Raw genomic sequence first — 25,882 nt, 5'->3', positions numbered from 1 at the left:
CAACCCGGTGGCCGTCAAATTGGAATTATCTGCTAGTATGCGAATTCACCCTGTCCTCCATGTGTCACTTCTGAAGCCAGTACAACCTGGGACAAGACTAACCAAGCCACCTGACCCCATCCTTATAGACGGGGAACCCAAATTTGAAGTGAAAAGTATCCTGGACTCCAAAATGGTTAAGTCAAGACTTTTTTATTTAATCGACTGGAAAGGTTACGGACCACAAGAACGGTCATGGGAACCTAGTGACCCCGTTCATGCACCTCGGTTGCTGAGAAGATTCCACCGGAATTTCCCAGACAAACCAAGACCAAGGCTCATATGTTAAAACTTACCTGATGCAGACCGTGCTGCAAGGGATCCAAGCATCCAAGCCCATGTGAGGCTTGAAGGGACTATTTTATCTTAGGAACTATTTTGTTACTCGGGTGTGGTTGTGGAGAAATACTTACCTGGGACTACTTTGAAGGCTATTTAAACCACGCCCGAAGAGCAGCACATGCTTTGCGTTATTCTGCATCCAGCAGCGTAACGCTCACCGTGTCTGCAGTCAGCATCCAGCATCCTGCCACGCCCTCCTCTAGTCCAGAGCGCCTAGAAAGAAGGGAAAGAAGAAGAAAGGTTAGGACAAGAACTTTACTGGATTTCTTACCTGATTTCAGATTCAGCGCATCTTCGAACCAGAAACAGACTTCATTTTAAACGCGTCGCATCGCCAGCAGCAGCGCTGCGCCATACTCACTGTTCCTCGCAGCATCTCTACGATCCGGTGCTGTCTCCATCACCAAGTTGCCGCATTCCAGCTCCCAAGGGGGACAAGAAAACAACAAGGTGAGCCAAGGGAACAAGCAAGGACAATCTCTTGCCACCATATGCTTACCTGATTTTACCGCAGGAGGTATTATCCACCAGCACGCCAAATCTTCCTATGCTGCACCTGCAAGAAAAGAGAAAGCAGCGAGTTAAACCTTGGCATCATTTACCGGACAGTGTTACAAAACACTGACTCTTATCTGAACGCTTTCAGCTGCCACAAGACAATCATCTTTTGGGTCTAAGCTGCAAAAGAAACAAGGAATTGGACAAGAGTGATTATTCTGACATTTTGAACTCTTTAGAACTATATATTTACGGCCTTTCGCCCGGAGGTTTGGAGCCAAGATTTGTCCAGAATTCTTCCAATACCCTCAAGGCAGTGAAGTAACTGGCCATCAACGCGCCCCTGCATTCTTCGCAGGATGGAGAGTGTTAGGCAGAACTGTGCAGTTCCCTCTGGGACCACTGCAAAAGATTTAAGACTACAGGTGTTTGGCAGTAAACCCACTTGGTAGCAGTCCGTACCACACAGATTCACTTGGTAGCTGTGGCTGAGCAGTCAGACTTCCCTCAAGAAGAGTTAGGCAGCATACAGAGTATTCACAATAGGTCAAAAGAACACAGTAGAACAAGTAAACACTGACCAGGGCTTGGTGTAAAAGAGATATAATTATTTATTTAAAACCACATCTAGAAAAACACACAGGCACTAATAGTAAGCAATTCAAAAACACGGTCACTAAAAGATATACACTCCCTTAGAAGAATATTAGACAAGTCTTAAGTAAAGCCCCACTTATTTTCAGACACCGGTGAGCACTTAACGCAGATGGCACTCTAATAATTTGTTTTAAAAGGAAGAGAAAAGCAGAGAATGAATTGAAACTGGTCCCAACATTTTTACAAGAACACAACAAGAGAGGAAGGCAAAGTAAAACCGTGAAGTTAGAGTTCAGTAGGCTGGATCCACTTTAAGAGGATCAAGGTCGCACGGTTGCAGTGCACAAAAGTCTTGAAAAGGTTCAAAAAGAGTTGGACCAAAGAAAGGGACCAGTTAGAAGGTCAAGGCGGCCAGCCCAGTCCAGAAGGTTAAGGGGTTATTATTACCTTTAGAAAGGGAGGCCTGGCGGACACGGTACCTTAAAGTGGTGAGAATAGTCCAGCGGGGGCAGTTGTTCCTGGCAGCGGATGCAAGTCGGTGCTTCGTCCGGGGGAAGAGAGGATCTCGTCGGGGAGGAAGACAGGAGTCTGTTGCACTGCCAGGGAAGAAACCAGCCGCAGAGTTTCTCAGGTAAAAGGAGCGGTCCTTTGATTCGCGGTCCAGTGGTAAGTGGCTATCCGGTTACCGGGGTGCTTGGCATGGGCAATTCAACCACAAGCCGGTCTGGGGTGCGAAGAGAAGAAGGTAAACTGGTTGTGCCCACCAGTCAGGGGCAGAAGCCCCTCCAGCCGGGAGATCTTCTCTGTCGTCGGGAAGTGGTGAGTCGGTTCCGCAGGGCTCCACCGGTGGTGTCGTCGTGGTAGGTCGGCTCAGCTTCTCCCTCGTCGGATTCTCAGGTCCTGTGGCGACTTCTGAAGTTCCAGTCCCCAAAGCCCTGCTTTTATGCAGCACACCCCCATTCACTCAGCCTAGCTGTCAATCAAACATGCTAAGTAGTGAGCCGGCCGGCTCACCACTTGGGCCAATCACACAAGAGTGCGACTTGAGTTACCAAGGTAACTCAGTCCAGGGTGCCTAAACCCCCTCCCACACCCCCTCTGGTACCCAGACAGAGTGGCACCACTTTTGGAGGCTTCTGTGGAGAAGCCCGCCAAAAAGTGGAACAAAGGGCTCGACTTGGGTTGGAGTCACAGAAGAGAACACAAATGCCATTTTAGAATCGAGTCCTGGCAAAAAATACCAACCGGCGAATTAATATTAAATAAATAAACCGGCGGTATGTTTGAGGCTATGAGAATTAAATAATTAAAGTTGGTAGCCTCGAACAATGGGAAAATCCCATAGGGATATATTCGCGGTCGAATATAAAAAGTAGTATCCACTGCCACCAGCCAAAACTCGATCAGGCGGGACGGAGACGTGCCCCCTCGACTAACAGACCCCGGGGCAATCGAATTGCCCCTACCAGTACATCCACAATATGATGGTTTGTACTGGTTTCTATTAATAATTTGGGACTAGTAAAGCCAATGGTGACTTTACATGCCCTGGGAGACAGTAGTCAGTCCAAGGGTATGGAGTCTATGGTGGGGTGTCACTATGACACCCCTGTGTCACTGCACGGAGGGTGCTGTGTAACACACATAGTAAAAACACATGAGACCCTATGGAGTAAAGGACACCATAGCCCATAAAACACAAACAGTCAAAGGAACACCATAAATCATGTCCAAGAGTGGGAGAAAAAAAAGAGTCTCCTCTTGGCAGGAGAAAAAAACAAACTCCAGAAATCCAGCAAAGCTGCTGGGGGACTCACTAGGTTAGGAAATTCAGCCTAAAGAGAGAATTCTCCCTAACAGAGAGCTCATCATACAAAACTATAAGGTGAGCTTTGTGAAAGGGAATGTCAGAAGTGATAAGTGGGGACGCAGTGAGGTGTTACTACTCAAATCCACAGGTGGCTAATTCCCTTTCCCCGTCTTTAGGAGACTACTTCTACGGGTCAAGCAGACGAAGCTAGGTGGGCCAGTCCAGTCAGTCATCTCTGCACTACGCATCACGTTGGTGGAGACCGTGGCTGTCCAGTTCCGCTCGACACCCCTGTGGGAGCCAGGTGAGTATAACAAAAACGTAAGACCAGGAAACCAGGCTGAAGAATCCTGTGTTGTGTGTCAGAGATACCCAAGGCCCTCCCGCATCACTAATCAAGGCGGAGAGAAGCATCAGCCGCCATGGTACCGTCCTTGGCTCCAAGAACAAAGCAGCATCAGTGAAATCAACACAGCCGGTGAGTTGGGGAGACCGATAGAGGGCCAGTCTGTGTTGAAGCCAAGGTTGGAAGCGGACACATTGTATGGCGAGCGCTGGAACAAATATTATTAAAATGTTTTCGATAAAAGAGGCAAGTAAAGTAAGGTTGAACTGCTGAAGAGTGTTTGAACTTTGGAAAGACTGATACGATACCTTTGACAGAGTGGTCCGGCACCATGTGGGTGCTCAATCGAAGGTCTCTGTAATGTATCCAGCTGGGAAGTACAGAAGTGAAAGTTTAAGGGTTATATAAAGAATAGAACAACGAATTTGATATAGTAAAGAAAGTTTGGAAAGCGAAATTAATTTGGTTCGATCCCAGCGGAGGGAGACCAATAGAAGGTTTTGTGTTAGAGTGGGTCTGAGTCCGGCAGAGGGGGACATGGGGTGAACAATGAATCACCAGAGAAGTTGTGCATATGAGAATCCTGAAGAGAAAGGAACTTTGAATGTTTGTTGGTCACATAAGGTCCTCTGAAATAAGAGTCTTTGAATGCTAAAGAGACTTTGGCACAGAAGGTCCTGATACTGAGATTTCAAACTGAATCCTTGTGCTAGAAAAAACAGAGTATGTGCTAAGCTCAAGTGTGCCGCCTTGTCCTGTGCTGAAACGTGGGGAAGGGAAGCTAACAGCTCAACTATCGTGACATATCATTTCTTGAACACTTTCCTTTTGTGTAACATTGTGTAACACAGCTGATCCTTCTTGTCCGGCTAACTATCTCTCAATTTCCATTACACCCATTCTGGGTAAACTCCTGGAAAAACTGGCCATCTCTCAACTTAACCTTCATTCTGATTCTGTTGGCTCTCTCCATGACCCCGAGTCTGGCTTCAGAGCTGCCAGACGCACAGAAACTGCTCTCCTGAACATCCGTGAAGATCTGCTCTCCAACCTTGACTTTAACATTTCCTCTGTTCTCATCTTACTCAATCTCTCTTCTGCAATTGACACGGTCAACCATATCAACCTGCCTAACTGCCATTCAAGATTGGTGTGCCGCCAATGATCTTTGTCTCTGGGCGGCTTCCCTTGGCTCTCTTCCTACACCTACCTGCGAGGTCAAGAACCTCTGGGTCATCTTTGACTCCACACTTTCCTTCTCCATCTCACATCTCTGATGTCTCAAAAAAGTCCAAGTTCCTACTTCGCCTCCTCAGGGGTACGCCTTTCCTCTCCTTCCCCTAGAAGCTCATTGTCTCCCAAGCTCTGGTTCTCTCCAAGTTCGACTATTGTAACAGACTCTTTTTAAATCTTCCTGCCTGTAGTCTCCGCTCTTTACAACTAATCCAGAACAGGACTGCGAGACTTGTCCTTGGCCTCAAGCCCTGGGATCGTAACTCTCCAGCTCTGAAATCCCTCCATTGGCTCCCATTGAATGCAAGGATTACATTCAAAACCCTCTGCATTGTCCACAAGGCTTTCTGGGGCCTGAGCACAAAATACTTTCAACTATCCCTCCGTAAATACCTTCCCTCTCGAGCTCTTCGCTCCTTTACCTCTAACTCACCCAGGGTCAGTCGTTTTGCAAAGAAACAAGCTGGGGGTAGATCTCTGTCTTTGGCTGGAGCCTCCCTTTGGCACAATCTCCCTGCCACTCTGAAACTTGAGGAGAACCATCTCTGGTTGCAGAAGCACCTCGAGACCTTCCTCTTTGCTTCTGCCTTCGCCTCCCCCGACTCCATGCGGATCTGTCTCTCTCTGCACTGTGCACCTAGCCACCCCTCTGTCCTCCGGGCACAGGTACCTGCTCACCCTGCCATCCACCTGCACTGCCCCCGGCCCACTTCTTGCACTGAGGTTGTATCTGTACCCATACAGTCCCCCACATCCCCTTTCTTTTCTCTTCTACAGTTATCAGACATACCCCGTCTGCTGCCTTAAACACAGCACTTGTCACTTGCTGGCTGCACTACCACCGTTTATTGCCTTTATTATTTATTTATTATTTATGTATCTGTTTTCTCCTCTGCTCCGCACTTTCCATTTCTGCCCCTTCTGTGCACTATTTCCCTATCCCTTTCCCATGCACTTGCGCATTCTCAATGTCACTGGGCCTAGTAAGACCGTTTTGTTCTCCCCTGTTCCCACCCTGCCTTGTCGCGCTCTGAAACACTTGTGTACGAGCACGATATAAATAAAATATCATATCATATGATAACCCACACCATTTGTATTTAGAAGTAAGGATTGGCAATAGGTTTATTAGTATATGCACTTTTATTTTGACCAGACTCTATTAGCCTTGTGTTAATATTATCTGATGGTCATAGCTTGCACCCACCTTTAGATTTAGGATTAGATAGGGGTTTTTCAAACTCAATTGAAGTTCAATAAACACCCTTGAACTGTGATCACTTGGGTCTGTCGTCACTGTTTGATACCATGCCTTCCTAACGCTACCCAGGGATTGTGGGTTGAAGGGAGAGATTTTGTTCCTTTCCTAATTCCGTTCCATTGCTTTCTAGCTCCGACAAGTGTCCCTATCACTTATCTTATCTTCAGGTGGGCTAATGTTGGTCTGTTGATCGGTTGGAACCCATTTAGGAAGCAGACGGGAATCGGCCATGGATGCCACCCTATCAACACCAGTTCCTGACAGATTGTTGAGCCCTTAAATCCGTTGACGATCATGGAGCAGGCTGGTTCACCTATAGACACCTTGATTCAAGCCATACAGGTCTCTTAGAACTGACATGACCAGTGCTCATGCCAACATACATGCCCGATTAGATGCGTTACAGGCTAACATGCATCCACTGCCTCCGTAGGAAGGGCAGTTTGAGACAGCACCAGTAGCAGCTGCTCTAGCTCCTGCTGCTGTAGCGGCTGGCCCCATATTAACCACAAAAGGTGCCTTTTCCCCTGGTTTAGCCTGAACATTTTTTGAGCAATCCTGACCAGTACAGAACTTTCCTGTACCACTGTAGATTGCACTTTTTGTGCCATCCGACAGCATTTCTCAACGCACCTGCCAAGGTCACCTTTGTGCTGTTTTATCTGAGTGGGCCCCTGCAATGTGAGCTAACCTGTTAATAGAACGCTGGAACACACTCTTATATGATTTGTAGGCCCCTGCAGAAGGTCTGGGTAAGGTATTTGACACTAAATATAAAGGACAGGCCACAGACCTTGAATTGGTTGAAATATCTCAGGGACATAAGGAATTAAGGAACTACTAAATTATGTTGCCAAATGTAATCAGTTGGTGAATGAGACCAATTGGCTGGAGGAAAAGAAGGTAGCGGTTTTTATAAGGGCCTGAGAGAGGACCTGAAAGATGCTCTGGTGGTGGTTCCATTTCTCCCTATGTCTTACACGGCTTTGTCAGATCTGGCATTGCAGGTCGATTCCCATTTAGTGAGAGGCGCAGTAAGACGAGAAACGTATTCCTTTGACCACTAATTCGTACTACAGGTACGGAAACCACTTCTGGGTCCAGTGTCCCATCTTCCAGTACAAAAGAACCTCTGAAAACAGGAGGAGTCCATCAACCTCTGACTTGCGAAGGAGGAGAACGAAGACGTTAGGTCTTGAAGCCACTTCCACTTGAATGTCACAATTAGGCCAGAAAGGAACCTCAGGTCAACCAGGTTGATGAGCATGCACAAGAGCCACTACACGTTATGTGGTCTCACTGGAAACCGATCACCACGTCAGGGATCCTGTAAAAATAAAGGGGTCTGTCTTACTTGACATTTGTTCTCTATATAGACCTTTAAATCCATGCAGAATGACACCAGAAGATATCCTTTCACCTCACCTGGAAACCAGGGAAAGACCAAAAGACAGGGTATGTCTTACCTAGTGTAAAGGGTACAATAATGATCTGGCCCTCTGGTACCCAAGGCAGATTGTGTGAGGGGCTGACTTCTTACCTACTTACGAGTCATAAGGCCCTAGGTGGGTAGGGACCATCCCAAAAACAAATGTTCGCAGTGTGCCAAAGGTAGAGACAGCCCCAGCGCTGTGAAAGTGTAGAAAAAGACTAGAGGTTGGTGTTGAGGGAGTACAAAAGGGAGACGCGTGCATGGGTGTGCTCAGAACAAATTCTCCAGAGCATTCTATTTAATACATTTCTGTGTGATAATGTGCACATGGGACCATATCTTAAATATATGGAGGAAAGGGGGCAGGATGTAGGAGTATAAAATGCATGTGTACTACTTTGAATGACTGCTAATCTTTTAAAAAACATGCAGCATATTTAGCAAACCACTGTTAAAGCACACATCAAATTGTACTTCTTTCTATTTTAAGTTAGATGGCGGAGGCAACACAATAGATGGTCAATGTGTGCATATTGGCAAGATATTGGTGTCGCCGTACGTAAATGAGAAAGACATGGTTCAGACAAAACAATGAGCTGTTGTGGCAGAATAAAATTGAACAATTCACTTATGGAAGCCTGAGCATACCTTCATCTGGTTCAATCCTGAGCCTGGTGTGATTCCCTGGCTCTCCGGCTAAGGCCCTAACTGAGAATCTGGCCCCTGTTTTAGTCATTCACCTTTGATGCAACAGGAAAAAAGTAACTTAGTGTATTGAGTTTGTTCAACTATTGAAAAAGCAATGTTGCTGTCACTGGCCTTTTCTCAAAGGTTTGGTAAAAATGTGGAGTATATACATTTACACACGCACGCACACTCGCACTCGCAGACACGCACACAGTCCAAGTACAACTCAGCAGTTCAAACTTGCTTACCTCTTTAGACTGGCTCGGGTCAAGCCTATCTGCGACCACCTGCAGCTGCTCTTGATTCATGAAAGAGTAACTCTGGAAAAAGAGTTGAAAAAATTTAGACCACGACTTACACATTTTCCAAAGGATTGCCCTGCAGTATTTCCAATATATATTAAAAGTTGGTGCACAGTAAGCATGTAATCATCGAGACAAGGTAGACTGTGTTTGCAAAATCTCTTACACATAGTCAAATGGTGTGAAAGACATGCTCGTTGAATGTTGTTGTGCGAGATGCTCGGAGAGAAGGAAACAATCGATCAGCAGATTAATGGCACTAAAGTAAGCAATCTGTTCTCAAAATGAAATGCTCTGCATGGCCATCTGTAGCTGACATCAAACAAAGGGTATAGTCTGGGCTTGTGTGGTGTTGATACAGTAGGTGCATAGTGCTTCAATTACATTTTTGGCCAACTGTAATACCTGGTTGAAAGAAGAATCGCTATCCGAGCAGTTGTCTGTGTAGTGGCCACTGTGCTTCTTGCGCTGGTTCTTCTTTTGGTTCTCCTTACTTCTCACCTGATCGTCCTCGAACTTGTTGATAAGTGATTCTACCACCACCACCATGACAGATTTTAAGGAATGCATCATGTCCCGGTACCTTCAAAGTCAAAGCAAAGCACACAAAAGTTAATTGGCAGGCATTGTTTATGCTGGCCACCATAAGCAGAAGCATTTGACTGAGAATCCAGGAGGTTTTGTGTTACTATAAATACCACATCATTTTTTTAGAAAACCTCCAAAGATTCTTTCTCCATCTTCCATAACCCTCTAGTAGCAGAATAGGCACATTAACACATGACTTGATAACAGGGTACAGCACTGATAAAAAAAGGGTATCAGTTTCTTTTCATTGCTCAAATAAATCTGTCAAATGTCTCATTGCTGGCAGGTAACAAAAGAAAGAAGACATCAGAGGGTCCAACTGGGATCTTAAAAAAGGAAACCCGAAAGTTCACAATAAATAGACTGTGCCCCGAAACGTAATTATTTTTTATTTATTGCCATCTCCACTCTTGGCTTGAGTTACAAGAAATCCAACCATGCTGCACTTTATCAAGACGTACAAACAATTAGCATCATGTGTTCAAATTCTAAATGGTACTAAACAACTCTTAATGAGATGGAGTTACTCTGCTTTCCAGAGAAGAGAGAAGTAGGGAAATAAAAGACTAATGTTTCTCTAAAGAAACACATTTTTTTGACATAAAAACAACTGGAAATGTGGTAATTTATTTGTTTCATGTTGAATTCCCTTGTTTTGGGGGTGAGTGTGAGGAGGGGGTAACACTTTGAGCACCACAAACCCGATGCTTGGTTGCTAATTTCATTAATAGCCGCTGAGGTGAGAAAAGCACTCATAATAGACCCTTGCTAGACTCATGCCTGACAGTTCTGGATTTCAGGCAGGCAGCTACTGGCTGTGTAAGCCTCACACCATGGCCAATAATGCCATCTTGAAAACAGAGTGGGCTGTCAGCGTACACTACAATCAGTACAAACACTACTACTAATAGCAATCTCTGTCCACAGGTGCGGTAGCACCAGTTTTGCCTGATAATATCACCAACAATTAGTGCCATTGTTTGGATTTTTAACACTGAACACTTTTAGCTGTATCGCTGAGACAGCACCTGCCCTTTTCCCCTTTTGACCCAGTGGTTGTACCCATTTTTCTTGATCAAGGAATCGAATACTGATGTCATGCCACCACCCACAGCCCCCAGGGACCGCAGGTTTCTCAAGGGAATGGATAGCTACAAATCTTCCAAGTTCCATGCGGGACTCTTCAAGCCCGTATGATTCTTTTTCCACACTGCATGCCGGGACTTGTAGGCCCAGCCTTAAAATTAGAAAAAATAAAATACAAGTTCCAGCATGCAATTAGAAGCAAAAAACAGGACTGACTGGAGGTGTGTCATGCATGGAACTGGGAAACTTGGCATGTAGGGTCGGGTTGCCCTTTGTGCCCACGTTTGCTGCTGGGGGCGCGAATACCTGGGGAAGCAGGTTGAAAAGATGGGGCCCCAAGGGCTCTGGCTTCGACGAGTTAGAGCTTAGCCCTTACGAGAAGTCAGGGGCCCCTCCAGAAGTGCGCTGTGGCCATCGCTGGGCAGTTTGGCGGCCGGCCCCCGTCAGTTCCTGTCCGGGGCACTGGCGGGAGTGTGTTAGAGCTTTTCACTCCGGAGGGGGCCGCCACCGGTATACGCAGGGGCCTTGGTGGTTCGCTTGTCGCCTTCCCGGAGAGCAGGTCTGGGTGTGGAGGAGGTGTCTTCCACATGCGACACACAGCCACCCGGCAGGAAGAAACTTCCTGTCAACTATTAGAGGGTTTATGGAGCCCGGCCGCAGACAAATGTTGAAGTCAGCAGGGCCGACTGCCCCTCAGGTCATTTGGGCCAACAGCCCTGGCCAGATGGCCAGTAGAGTCTTGCCGATAAACCAGAAAGCCAGCCGGGCCCTCAGACCAGATGTCATGGTGGCCCTGAGAGCGTCCCTGCTGCTGTCTGGGGTCGGTGCATATGGGGTTTGGGCTGCCATCCGCAACAAAGGACCAGCCTCTGTTCCCTCCCTCCTGTAGGTGGGGCCTGCCACTCTGACATCGGCTGGAGGGGGGTGTTCACACTCGAGCCCCGAAGCGGCTCTATTCAACGGCCCACAGATGGTAGCTTTACCCCATTAGAACCTCAGCCAAGTACACAAATCAAATGTCTGAACCTGGGGTTCATCTTGTACTGAGCAGGATTACCTTTGCAACAACACATCATCAGTACAGTAAAACTAACCTATTTAAAAAAAACTAAAAAAATGAAAAACTAACCTGTCTCACGATGGACTGAATCCAGCTAACAGCTAACGTTTCGCAATAGTAGGTGAACAATCCAATGCTTGTTGAATTCTGTTTCACAATGATAGGAAGAGCCGACATCTGAGAATCAAAAAACGACACTGCTATAAATGCTTGGCTGCCACAAGACAGTTATCCCTGTTGTATTTTTTTCTTGACACCTCCTGCTTAAAACCCCAAAAGTCAAAAGGATCGTGAGGCCCTGCTTTCAAAGTCTGTATTCATACTGAAAATTGAGAGCAAGCAAGTGTTTGCCCTTCTTCTCTGAGGGAGGTTTCTGTCCTCCCTGAGCTCGCCTTAGAACACCTGCATTATTGTTTGGAGCCAGAAGCAAGAGCCTCATGGGGCTCACCCCCTCCACTCCACCTCAATGGGTAAATGAAAATAAGATGAGAGTAGTGGTATTTCACCAGTGGCCCAAGGGCCTCCAACTTATCCTACACCTCTCATTTCTCTTCACAGTGCCAGTCTAGAGTCCAGCTCAACAGGTTCTTCCACGCTGATTTTGCCAAGCTAGTTCCCATGGATGCTGTTTCACTACATAGTAAGTATGGAAAGGTGGGAATCTCATTCATCCATTCATGCACATCATTAATTATATGAGACATGGGGGGCATGGCCAGCAGTGAGGCAGCAAAAACGAGAGCGTCTGCTAGATCCACATGAAAGATCCTGAAATCGGTCTGTTTTGCAAAATAACAGCACAATTCTGCACCACAACACTTGAGGAACTGTCAGACCCGAAACCGCATGGTTCCGATGCAACGTTTGGGTGTGAGGGGGAGGCAAGGCGTTCGTAGCATAGTGAGCGTGAAGTGAGCAAGGAGAGCCGCGCATCGACCCGGGAAGCCCACTGGAGAACGACAGGACTACGATTGGGGCTATTCTGGGAAAGGTGCTGGCAGGTGAAGAGGTGTGGGGTCCCGAGAGGCGCTGTGCCCGCGGACCATGAGTGTAGCGCTGGCGGAGTGACTGTGCAGCAGCGCCCCTGAATTGTGTTGTGGCCGCTACCTGTGTTGAGCAGCCCCAAGCTCCCATATAGGGCCACATACAAATTGCACCGGAGAGCGCGACGATCAGCGCGCGCAGCGAACGTGCTTCACGGTCTACGCCCACCCCACCCCAGAAGGCAACAACGCTGGGCGCCCCTGCAGTGGAGTACTCGCTCTGTCCACCCCCCCACTCTAAAAAGAACCACCAGGCACTCGGCAGGAGCAACAACAGCCCTAGGAATACTGTCCTCTGGGCCCTGGCTACACAATACAGTACATTTTGCTACCACAACTCGGGTTGCAGCACAGCCTAACTACATTGACCCTAAGAGATTAAGGAACATACTGAGCACACTTGACCCTGGGCCAGCCTAAAACACCTGTATTACACACGGGTGAGTGAGGCAAGCAGACACCCGACAACCCCGGGCACAGACATCACCTCGCACACCCAAGATTGCCGCAGACAACGCCACTGAAAGGCCCAGCAAGGAACAGCGGAAATGCCAAACAGCGGAGCGGCAAAGGTAAACAAACAATAATGGAATCCTATGCTTATAAGAGAAAATGGCCCACATCCCCTCCGCAGACACTAATACAATGCAGACTGACCTGCAGGCACTGCGCCAAGAAGACAGCCCTATCCTGGAGGCGATTGTAGCACTATAATCCGCACTAGAACAGAAAATGGATGCTGTAATAGTGGACGTGGGCCTATTACGCCATACGCCAAGATACAGGCACTGGTGAACAGAATGGGCACCGCAGAACACGTAGTGCAAGAAAACGCCAGAAATATCACTCCCGCCCAAACCCAAATCACTGATATGCTTGGCAGAATACAAACCCAAGAACACAGGGCCCAGGGCGCACAAGGCAGAGCCTAAAGAAATAACATCTGCATAATGGGACTGCTGGAAGGAGAGGAGGGCAGAGACCCTACCAACTACATCAAAAACCTGTTGCTACAAGAGGTCGGCTCTGGCACACTCTCACAGGGCTTCACAGTGGAGAGAGCCCACTGATCATTGGTCAAAAGACCACCGCCAGGTGCCCCACTGAGGCCTATGATAGCTAAAATCATGAACTTTAAAGACTGGGAGAAGATCCTCACTTTTTCAATAGAAGGTGGCACAATCACTAGAACCTCCTTGAGTCTGGCTATCTACCCCGACTATACAGTGCTAGTGCAGAAGCACAGGGTGGTGTTGGTCCAACAAAAGAACGCTGCAGAAAAGCGAACCTGCAACACATGCTTCTATACCCGGCCAAATTAAAAGTGCTACATAACGGGAAATCTTATTTCCTTGAGACCACCACCGAAGCCCACACCTGGATGGACGAACAGGGCATACCCCAACTGGCAGCCAGATGCAACAATGACAACGCACCTGAGTGACCACCAATGGTGAAAGCCATCCTTGTGCCCCGGACTGTAAAGGGACCTTCACTATAGACAAGACGAGGAGGACTGACATGTCCATGCAGCGGGAGGTAGTAAAGGAACCTCTCACACAAAAAAACAACTGCCTGACTGCTGCAGCAATGAGCAACCCATGGAACATTTACCAAAGTTTAAATGCCAACTGGAAAATAGAGAAGTGTGTCTCGTAAACACGTATGCCCCCAACCAAGACGCCCATGGGTTCTTCAGATCATTGGGTCCCCAAATATCACATACAGGGGAGCAACAAACATCTGGGTGGAGGAGGATTTCAATTGCACACTCAACCCGCTACTAGATAGATCAGACACCAAATTCAAGAAACCAGCTCCACCAGTGAAAACCTTAAAAACCCTCTTGAGCCACCTCTGCCTAGCGGATTTTTGGAGTGATAAACACGGCAAAGACCGAGGCAATTCGCATTTTTCTGCTCCGCATGGTGAATACACACGAATAGACTATGTGTTCACCAGAAGAGAAACCCTAGGCAAATTCACAGAAATGGAGTTTAAAGCAAGGACCCTCTCAGACCATGCCCCATTAATGGCAACATGGCTGCACACTGCCACGAGAACCCCTATACCAACATGGTGACTGTGCGCAGAAGCCCTGCTGGAGGAGGGATTCCAAAGTTATATGTCAGACGTGATAGAGGAATATTTTCAGCTTAACACTGGAAGCGTAGACAGGATGGGCACTCTATGGTACACCTTTAAAGTGTTGGTATAGGGCGCACCAATAGGGAGGATGGGAGGACTCAGAAGGGACGTGCTGAGGGAACTGTCAGATATAGAAGACGACGTAGCAAGGAAAGCTAAAACAGTGGGACTAACGGGAAGAACCAGGGGAGCTTAGAGAGACTAAAATGTATCACCATTTGGGAAAAACTAGAGAAACTAGACTACACGAAATACACACAGAAATTGCAAGCCGAGGGTGACAAACCGGAAAGGGCAAAGAAATGCAGTTAGCACTACACGAAATCAAGACTGATAGATCATGAGAACCCAGAAGGGCATTAATGTGGTCTTCTCCAAATTAGGTCCTTCACTTTGGCTAGGTGTGCTAATTGTCTGTTGCCTACCAGCAATAGTCCCAGCAGGTAGGATTCTGGCTGCCACGCATGCAATTGGATGCCACATTTGGCCGCTCTAGCTTTAATCTTCTCCAAGAATTTCCTGATCACCGAGCATGACCAGAACATGTGTAGCATGTTTGCGTTTTCTGTGGCGCATCTTGGACATGACTGCCCTGACTTGCAACCCATTTTGGATAGCCTGTCCGGGGTTAAATATGCTCTCTGTGTTACGTATTGTTAATTGAAATCTGGTGTTTCGGGAGACCTTTCTTTATATACACTAGGGCCCTCCCCCATTCTGTGTCAGTTAGTGCTCTCCACCAGCTCATTTTCCCATTTGCTGCGTGCAGCGATGGCGTGGTGTTATAGTTGTGCAGGAGCAATTCGTACAGTCTGGACACAGTGTGTCCTCCCTCTGCCACATCGAACCATGTATCGAGTACTTCATTTGTTCCCTTTTCCATATTTAGCCCGGCCCATCTTTTGTTTATTTTCTCGATCATGCCTTTGTATAACATAAATTAGCCTTTATATATATCGTGGTCTGCCATTAACCCCTGGAACTCAATCCACTGTCCTTCCTTCTATAAATCACCTATGTGGGCAATTCCTTTAGTTTCCCAATGCCTTCGAAATGTGTGTAGGGCTCTCGGTTGGCTATCAATGAGTCCCACGAGGGGGACATGTATGGAGCAAGGGTCCGGGGTTTTTACAATCTTCCATGCTCTTCGCCACAGGGTGAGGCCTAGTGCAATGAATAAAGGGGGTTTATGGTTCAGGGTCTTACTAGACAGTATTATCTCTTAAGTAGCAGTGGCGCAATGCGGGTTGTAAGAGTATTGTATGTAGGGAGGGCTCATCGCCTAACCAGTTTACAGCAAATTGTAATTGGCCTGCTAGGTAGTATAGTTCAGAATGCGGTTGTTTTATCCCACCCGGATAGTGATCCTTTTGTAGTGTGCTTAGAGCTTCTTAGTTCCTGCACCCTCCCCACAGGAATTCTCTGATGGTCATATCCAGTTGTTGAAAAAATGCTTTGGGTATGTCATAGGGTATATTGGTGAAATGGTATAATAGGCGGAGGAGCACTATCATTTTCAGCAGTGTTGCCCTACCCGGTAGCCCTAGGGGCAACGTCTTCCAGAATGTCGTGGAAGTCGTGACCTTCTTGAGCTCCACCAGTGTATTATTTTGGTGCAATGTCGCTGGGCCGTGGTGTATATTAATTCCCAGGTAGCAAAAGGAGTTGCGTGTCCATTTCAGGCCCAGTATGGGTAGTTCTGCTCTTAGCTCTCCGAGTTCTGCTAGGGGGAACAAACAGGACTCGTCTTTATTGATGCATATGCCCGACATTTTGGTGAAATCTGCTATGACGTCTAGTAGGTGCAGCAGGTTCTCTTCCGGCTGGTTGACATATAGGAGCATGTCATCTGCATAAAGAAAGATTACGTGGATAGTGTTATCTATTCTTATCCCTGCATCGGCTTATTCCTTCCTGAGGAAGGCTGCCAGGGGCTCTAGGGCCAGTATGTAGAGCATTGGTGACAATGGACAGCCCTGTTTCGTGCCTCTGTGGATGCCCCAAATCCTCCGAAACTTGTCTGCCTGTTTTGACCCGGGCTTTAGGCTTTGTATAGATCAGCTTGATCCATCTCAGAAACCTTGGACCTATCCCAAAATGTGCTAACACGTACAGCAGCCAGTCCCAGTGCACTGAGTTGAAAGCTTTCACTGTGTCTAGGGAAGCTACCGCACTATCTCCTGGCATGTGGTTAGTTTGGTCGATGACGTGGTGAACTCTCCTCAGGTTCCACGATGTATTGCAGCCTGGGACATATCCCGTTTGGTATGTATGTACTAGGGTTGCTATGACCTGTTTTAGTCTGTTGGCAAGGGCTGCCGTTAGTATCTTACTATCTTGATTGATCATGGAGAGGGGCCCATATGATCCACAATCAAGTGGCTGCTTCCCTGGTTTGAGGATTGGTGTGACTGATGATTCTCACATGGTATCTGGTAGCATACCATGTTCGTATGCTTCTACTAGAGCGTCATTCAATCTCCTGCTCCGTGAGTATTCTTCCATGGTAGCGCTATAACACTCATAGAAAAAGTGGGCATTAAGCACGTAGAAGGGAGAGGCCCTTAAGGGTGGGGATACCCTCAACCTGGGGGACGCTGAGATATAAGAACTAAAAGGAGGGACAAGGAGGAGGGGAAGTAACCTCTCCAGCCAAGATACAAAAGAGCCTTCTATAGTGAAGGAAAGCCCAGAACCCGGACGGGGGAGAAATAGACTAAGCAAAATTCCTTGAGGACTCCAGACACCAGGGGCATATCGGAGGCCCACAAGACCCTCTATGGGCAATCTAAAGAAAAGGAAGCGCCCCGAAGGACAGGACACCTTTATAAGGGGACACAAGGGAAGATGTTGAAAAACAGGGGCAAACAAGTGCAAGCTGCAATCAAAGGCACAAAAAAAACAGGATGGCACCATCCAAAAACTATGGAGGAAGGACAAAGAGACCGAGTCCGAAGCAAAGGGAAGCCCGGAGAAACAGGAAAGCAGGGGCCCACAAGGTGAAGAGGAATCAGACCAAGCAGTAACGCATGAGATTCTTAGAAGGTACTTCCAAGACTGTGGAGATAAAATTGCAGGAACAGTCCCGGCCCAGTTACATAAGATCAGAGAAGACTGGTAGTGAGCTCTTCACGAAGTAAAAGGAGACATCAACAAACTGGAGGAATGAGTGGACACGAACGAGACGGCGCTGCAGGACCTGGCAGAAGACGCCAGGAAAACAGACAAACTCGTGGAAAAGCTGGCGACTGCCACCCACAACCTGGAACTGCAGACTGAGGACCTTGAAAACAGGTCGAGGAGATTAAATGCAAGGATAAAAGGCCTGACTGAAGCTGTGCAAGACAAAGATCTCAAGGCAGCAGTCCGGTAAATACTTGCAGACCTAATAGAATTGAAAGGGGACACTGAACTAAAATTGGACAGAGTCCACAGGGTGGGTACGCTGAGGAAGGAACCGGGAGCCAGACCTAGAGACATCCTGGTGGCCCTTTATGACTATGGCCATATGGAGGAGATCCTTTTTGCAGCTAGGAAAGTGAAACAGCTAAAATATAATGCCTCAGAACTACAACTTTTTCAGGACTTAACCCAATTAACACTGGGCCCTGTAGTGAGATTCCTCAGTGAAAAGGACATTTGATATTGCTGGACTTTCCCTTTCCTCCTGGTATTCGAATGGGAGGGCAGACAACACCACATCACAACCTGCAACGGAGTGGGCATACTCGGAATAGAGGAGGAAGAAGCAGGAACCAGCGAACCCAGAGCGAAGAGCCAAGAAACCAGGAAAACCTGGAATGGACTAGGGTGAGCATCAAGAAGGGCCCGAAGGACCCTACATCAACATAGCAAGAACAAAGAGGGTTCCAGAGAATATTTAAATAAGATAGCCTGGGCAGGGCAAATGTGTTAGAAAGGTAATTTTGGGGGGAGGGAAGGCAGGACCTGGGATCAAGAAATGGGCTCAGGAGAGCCTGCTGTTAATAGGGCTCGGCGGAGTAATGGGCTCATTCCCCGAGATGGCAATTCAGGGGGTGTTAGATACTGATTCAGTCCACCCAGATGGATGGGGGGGGAGAGGGTGTTTGGGGAAGGGGAAAGAGAGGGGGGCGTACCATCAGAGCCAGAAAGGGGTACAGATACAGATCCAGGAACAACCCAGGAGATGGCTAGGTCCAGCACTATGACCATTATGTCATTGAATGTCAGGGGGCTTAACTCCCCTTTGAAAAGGAAAAAATTGGAAAGATTCCGGCAGAGGGACAAACCAGACCTCCTGACATTACAGGAAACACACCTGCAAATGACCGATACGCACCAGCTTAGACTTAAGGGATACAATCAAATATTTCAATCAAACAAAGGGAAGAAAAAAGGAGGGATACGGATAGCCATAAGAACCACCCTCAAACTCACCGCAACAGAATGGGAAAAAGACCCCAGTGGCAGATACCTCGCAGTAAAACTACAGAAAAGGGGAGAATCATACACTATAGCCACTATCTACGCAACAAACTCAGGGCAAGATAAATTCATCCAGTAGAAACTAAGCAAGTTGAACAAATTTTCCAAAGGATAAATCATTCTAACAGGAGATTTTAATATGACCTGGGATCCAAGAGCAGATAGGAGCACAGGTAGAATGGGCACCAAGGGCAAACCCTCGAGAGAACGGAGTGAAAGAATAGACAAGCTAGCACTGGTAGATGCTTGGAGGGGAAAAGAGGGGAGACACAAAGGGATATACATTCTTCTCCCACATACACAGGTCTTCCTCAAGGATAGACTATATGTGGCTCTCCCGAAGCTTGCTGGGTATGGTAGCAGAAAGTGAAGTAAGGGTAATAGCTCTATCAGACCACGCGCCAATCACATTGGAGAGTGAAGAGAAGGGTAATTTCACTGGGGCTGTTGAAATGGAAATACCCATCATATATATTCAAAGACGGAATACTGAGGGAGAAAATAAGGAAGGGTATTGAGGAATTCTTCCAAGATAATAAGCTGGGAGACACAAGCCAAAACCCGAGGTGGGGCAAATTCAATGGCACGATCAAAGGAAAGATCATTGCAGTTAAAGCCTGCAGAGTTAAGGAAGGAGACAGATGGAAAGGGAATTGGGGGGTAGACTAAAACAAGTCATGTCCAAGATGGGGGCCAAGCCAGTGGTGAAACACGACGAGAATACAGGGCCATAAGGGGACAACTGGAAGTATTGCAAACGAGGGAAGTAGAGCGGGCATTGCTTCATCTTAGACAGAAATACTATGTAAAGGCTAATAAGGTGGACAGATTGCTAGCCAGATTACGAAGGAAGGAAGAAAAAGCTAGAACCAAGAATCAAATTAATCAAAAGGAGGAGAGAGTAATGAGCTGTCCGAGATAACATGAGAATTGGCAGAGTTTTACTCTGAGCTATATAAATCCGACAACCCCCTAGAACAGACGCAAAAAGAATGCCCGGATAAGTACCATACCCCAAAGTTAACATAGCAGGAAACTATAGATCTGGACCAGGACATTACGGCTGAGGAGGTTCACAGGGCAATTAACTCACTGCCCAATAACAAAGCCGAGAGCCCGACGGATTGACACCTGGTCCAGTTATCCAATAATTTTGGGGGAGGAGGGGAAAATAACACCAACAATGGAAGAAGCCAAGGTGGTCCTGCTTCCGAAACCAGGCAAAGATCTGGCATATTATAAATCCTATAGGCCAATCGCACTAATAAACATAGATGCAAAAATCTAGGCTAGACTACCATCTTCCGTCATTCATTGGCACAGACCAATCAGGGTTTATAGATGACAGACAGACAGGTGTCAATACCAGAAGGGTAGCACACCTAGTACAAAAGTCAAATATAAAGAATGTACCAGCACGCCTATTAGCACTAGATGCTGAGAACGCGTTCGACAGGGTGGAATGGCAATTCATGTTCGCCACTATGAAAAAAATGGGGTTTGGGGCTAAAATAATCTCAATGATAAAGGCAAACTACTTCAATCCCAGCCTCTGCTTGATGATAAATGGACAGCTATCACAACCAATCAAGGTAACAAGAGGAACAAAACAAGGCTGCCCTCTCTCCCCATTGCTGTATGTGACCCATTGCTGTACGCGATACACTTAGAATCGCTGTTGGCCACAATTCGAGATACTGCAGACATAGTAGGCATTCCATTTGGGGGGCATCCCCATAAAGTAACTGCTTTCACAGATGACATGTTGCTAACACTTACAGACCCAGTAAAGTCCATTAGGGCCTTGGAAAGGGAACTGGCTAAGTTCAGATCGGTAGCAGGGTTAAAAATTAACACCCATAAATCGGAGGCCCATGATTTAATAATACCAAAGGGAGAAGAACGGGAGCTTAAAAGTCTATTCCACTACAGTTGGGCAAACACAGTGATGAAATACCTGGGGGTCAGCATCACTAAAGATACTCACTCATTATACGCAACAAACTATCCTCCCCTATTGACTAACATTAGACAATTTCTACAAGAATGGAGCCCACTTAGGATATCATGGATAAAAAGGGTTAACGTAATCAAGATGCTCAACCTCCCTAAAATCTTATATTATTTCATGACGATACCAACGAAAGTTCCCAAGTCATTCTTCAGAGCAGTTGAAAGGCACGTAGGGAAATTTGTCTGGAATAATAAAAAGCCCTGTGTGGCAAGAAGAAGAATGCAAATGCCATGCGTGGAGGCATGGGGGATCCAGATATGAGGGCATACTACTTGGCTGTCCAAATCAGGGTAATTAGAAATTGGTTGAAAGATGATAGACAAAAGGTGTGGAGAAAAATGATGAGAGGGTTGTAGGAGGTCATCTTGAAACAGTACTTTGGAAACCTAAGAGGGACAGGCCACAAAATCTATAACGCCGTTCGATTGGAATTCTAGTGAGAGATTCATGAGACGAACTAGTAACCACAATAGATGTCACAACCTTTCTGCCACGATGTACCCCAATATTTCACAACCTACAATTCTCACCGGGGGTGGGAGGGACAGGGTTCGACAAATGGGTAAAGGGTGGATGCCTAAAGTTAATGGATATGTTTGAGTGTGGTGAGATTACGTCCTTCAACTATTGTAAAGCAGATTTCTCGCGGGAAGAAGGGGAGAGTTTAGATATACGCAAATGAGACACTGGCTGCTGCAGCCTTGAGTCAAGAAGGCAGCATTAAGGCCTCCACCACCTTTTGAAAAACAACTACCAGAGAACTCTCGAGATAAAAACATAGTTGGAATCTTCTATAAATTCATCGAACAAAATGAAGAAGCAGGACACATACAATATATGAAGATTTGGGAAAGAGACTGTGGGTTGGCAGATCGTGGAAATAGAGTGGGCACAACTATGGGCTATTATGCCCAATATCACAAGATCAGTCCAACTATAAGAATTATGGGTAAAACTGATGTGCCAAAGGCACCTCATCGCGAAGTCATTGACAAGTTATTCCTACAGGTACCTAAAGACTGTTGGAGGGAATGTGGGAAGAGGGGACATGGAGTCATGTGTGGTGGGAATGCCCCCGAATTCAAAGGTACTTGGAAAAGATAACAGTCGCTATAGATGAAATGGTGGAGACCAAACGAAAGGGTAACCTAGGCATGGCTATCTTGGGACTAGCAGGAACAATTGTAGATCCGCACTCGAAAAGCACAACAAAAGGTGCATGTGATATTAATGCTGTCAGGGGCCCTGTTGATGGCACAGAAAGGGAAATCGAAGGAACCACCCACAGAACATGAATGCGTGAGCAAAGTGTGGCAGTTTGTGTCCTTGGAACGGGCAACCTATTCCCTTCAACGGCACTACCAGGGATTCGTGGCAGACTGGGACCTGGTGATGAAATTCCTACAGAAAGACTCCAGAGTAGCATGGTGCCCGAGAAAAATTAAACACTGTTGGGCCTGGCCTAAGCGGTCAATATAGCATGGGATGATGGCCCTATGTAAGACAGGGGAGGACGATGAAGACCCAGAGGCAAGAATGGTCTTAAAAATTGAAGGGGATTCTGGACTCTATACCAGCAAGATGGAAAAGAGGACTGTAAGGGATTTCGGATGGGACATGGGGGTGAGGGTGAGTTCTGGGATTAAAACTGGTTTTGAAAATATTAATAAAAACGTACGTGGAACACTGGGTAGAGACACAATGCCCACCCAAGCTTACCTATACCCGGGATTAACACATTTGGGTCCACCCCCCATCTCACGAAATACACCTCTGTGACCTGCACCAGATAATGTATATGTTTTATGAGGTAATGACCTGAAATGTGCTCTGATTCGCTATGTTATGCTGTATTATACACCAGTCTTTTGCATGCATGACTGTTTTGCTTGTTACCCAGTTGTAATCAAAACCTAATAAAGTGAAAAAAAATATGTGACTAGACATCTGGCTACCTTTAGAGATACATAGTTCCTTCTGCCATTTACCTACGCTTCATTAAATTTCTTCACTTTGATATTCAGAGCACTGAGCAGAAATCGCATAAACACCCGTGGCAGGCCTCTGCAATGCTTTGTTTTAATGAAACAGTCAGTTTCCCCTGGCCCACACCAGTTCCAAGTCGGCTGCTAGGCATCCACTGAGGCAGAACGCCAACCCAGAGCCCTGGGAGGGGAACAGAGAGAGGCAACCAGTGCAGTTGGGGCGAGCCACATGAAGGGCCTGGTTCACATCCAGAATGGGTGTGCCTCCCTGTGAGGTGGGAGGGGGGTTTGGAGGGGAACGCCTCATCCAACCGCAGCACGTGCCCATCCCCGCTTTGTGCCCCAGCCTGAGTGACCCAGCCAAGCCCCTGCCCAAAGTTACAGATCTGACTTGCCGACTTCCCTTTCCTACAATGGTCCAACATGCCAGTGGCTGTTCACCTTGGAGAACTGCTGCAGATATGGGTACAGCCTCGTGCGAGATTTACACCATCTCCCATATAAGCAAGAGCTCACCTGACGCCGCCGGAATCACAACACTTTCCAAGGCTCGGGCCCCTCTCTCAGGGCAAACCTATTCCAGGATGCTCTGCCCTTCACAAAGAAAAGAGAACTTGCCCTGGGAGTCACGCCAGCTTCTATGTGATCGTTTGCGTTACTGCACTGGATGCCCAGAGGGCGCCCATCTTCACATCGGGTTTGGAGATCTGAACCAGACTCCCTTTAATTGGCTGAGGGCCAAGGAGGAAATTGCCCATCCCTTCTGAATGGTGCTGGCCCATCTCCTAGGACCGAGTGACACATCTTCAAATGCAGTTCACATAGAATCCTTCTCTACTTCGGCCTTCAAAGTTCTCGTTTGAATATTTGCTACTACCACCATGATCTGCACCTGCAGCACTGCCACCCATGCCCTGACCCCAGGCTTCCATGTGCACCGCAGTGGCCATCCTACTCATCGCAGCTAAGCCCCTGCTGCTCTCAGCGCATGCGAAGGCCAAGTATGGGTCCGACACTCCAGCGGCATCCATTTTCAGGGCTAGTTGATTCAGGTGAGTTGTTACAAACTCCTGATTCCGACTTGAAGGGCTACCTTCCTGCTGTCTATATCAACCAACACATTTTCTGGGGTCTGATGAGCATCGGCATCAGGCACCTAAATCCAGCAGCCCGTTCATCCCACAGCACCAGTTCTGCTTACCAAAAGAGGTTCACCCCAGGTAGCCGGCCTTCTTACCCATTTAACGTTTGAGAACAGGTTCAAGACCTTTATTCATTCGCTTTATCAGATAAAACTGGGGGTTTTCGATTGCAAGCTATCCAGAGTGAAACTTTTGAGGGTAGCTACAAGATGGTTTGATTATAAGGGTTTATACCCAGGTCAGACAAGCGATTTGCACATCAGGACCTGACATGCCACCCAATACTCACTGGAAACTACAACCACAAAAGGATACGTGTATGATAAGAAAAGGATACACGAAGGCTCAAAGTCTTTTCTTCTCAACCTTCAGTGACGAATCCTCAAGGAAGAATCCTTTCTAATGATTCCACTCACTGCCTGAAGTAATTTACAGCCAGAGTGAACAATCAATTGAAAGGATGAATAACTATGCACAGCCTCCAATCTGTTACAAGAAAACAATGGGTAAATAACAGAACCTCCACTGGGAATATCCTAATAGTCACTTAAGTTCTGCACTAACCTTAATTGATTAGATGACTTGAGGAATGTGAAAAACCAGGAAGCTCCAAATGAATCCAAAAAGGAAAACAACGACAAGGAAGGGAAGGTTAGTAGAAAGCTAATCCCGAACAGAACGAGGGCCGAACTAGAGTCGGGATGGTGTAGTCTGGATAGCGTTCATTTTTATTTTTATTTTTTAAATTTATTTGTATTATTTTAAACAAACAAAACCAACAAACAATACTGCTTTTCGGGACGTACATAATCAATATCAAACCGTCACATTATACAGTGTTATTCTCCGTCCTCTCCCCACCCACCTCATAAACTTGAGCCGGCTCATCTGTGTCATCTACAGGAGCGTTTTCGTGAATCACAGTGCTTGTAGACTCGTCTGAGTCTTCTATTTCATGGTTAACCTGGTGGGGGTTTACCATAGAGGTCACTAATTGTCACCAGGCTATCAGGGGGCCCACTTCCTCCTCACCCCCCCTGGTAACGGCTTCAAACCATACTACTGATTCTGCTTCCGCCCATCTCAGGAGGTCCGCCCACCATGTCCCCACCCTAGGTCTGTGGGCCGCCTTCCAGCCCATTGCAATCCTACGCTTGGCCAGGATGTAAGCCAGGTCCTTCATCTTGCTTATGTGCTTTAGATTGCGTGTCCTGGGAAAAATCCTGAGCATGCATGCCCAAGCCGACCCCACATCCAGCACCACTCTCCCAGCGGCCATCTTAGTCTTTATTTCGTCCCAGAATCTGTGCACCTCGGGACAGGCCCAGAACATTTGTAGCAACCCCGCCTCCACCTCCCCACACCTGGGGCATTTCTGTGTGGCTGAGCCTCCAAACCTGGCTATTTTCCCGGGGGTCAGATAAGCCTTATGGGTGACATACAACTGGATCTGTTGGAGTCTCGCATTGCCCCTCTGTCATGGGTCCTCCTACCTCCTCCTCCCAGTCCTGCCTCAGTTGAAGCAATGCCTTCCCAGCCTTAGCTCTCAGGAGCTTGTATACCCTGGATATTTCGTGCCCGCCCTCCGAAACATTGTACATCGTTTCCAGGGCAGCATCAGGTTCTTCGGCTAACACCGTCTCAGGCCACCTCTCACCCGTTTCGTGAGTCTGGTGTAAGTTATATATTGGCCTCTATGCACCCCTGTCTCCTCCTGCAAACTCTGGAATTCCAATACCTCCCCCTCCTGCCATATATCCCCGAGGGTGGCCAAGCCCATCGGTTCCCAGTATCTACGGACT

At 47.2% G+C, this 25,882-nt stretch overlaps 1 protein-coding gene across 2 annotated transcripts in view; it reads right to left on the bottom strand.

The window, feature by feature from the left end:
* Positions 1–25,882, bottom strand: part of TBC1D32 (TBC1 domain family member 32) — a 2,506,374-nt gene that overhangs the window by 2,142,770 nt on the left and 337,722 nt on the right. For both annotated transcript variants that reach the window (XM_069606604.1, XM_069606605.1), the window contains exons 6-7: positions 8,953–9,130; positions 8,494–8,565 (exon numbers count right to left, since the gene is read on the bottom strand). In XM_069606604.1, the coding sequence (XP_069462705.1) occupies positions 8,494–8,565; positions 8,953–9,130 (250 nt within the window). The remainder of the gene's footprint in view (positions 1–8,493; positions 8,566–8,952; positions 9,131–25,882) is intronic.

Source organism: Ambystoma mexicanum, chromosome 4p, assembly GCF_040938575.1.
Source record: "Ambystoma mexicanum isolate Mex_15411 chromosome 4p, UKY_AmexF1_1, whole genome shotgun sequence".
NCBI classification, from domain to species: Eukaryota; Metazoa; Chordata; class Amphibia; order Caudata; family Ambystomatidae; genus Ambystoma; species Ambystoma mexicanum.
The sequence above is the reverse complement of the archived record's forward strand: the minus strand, read 5'-3'. Positions and strand labels throughout refer to the sequence as shown.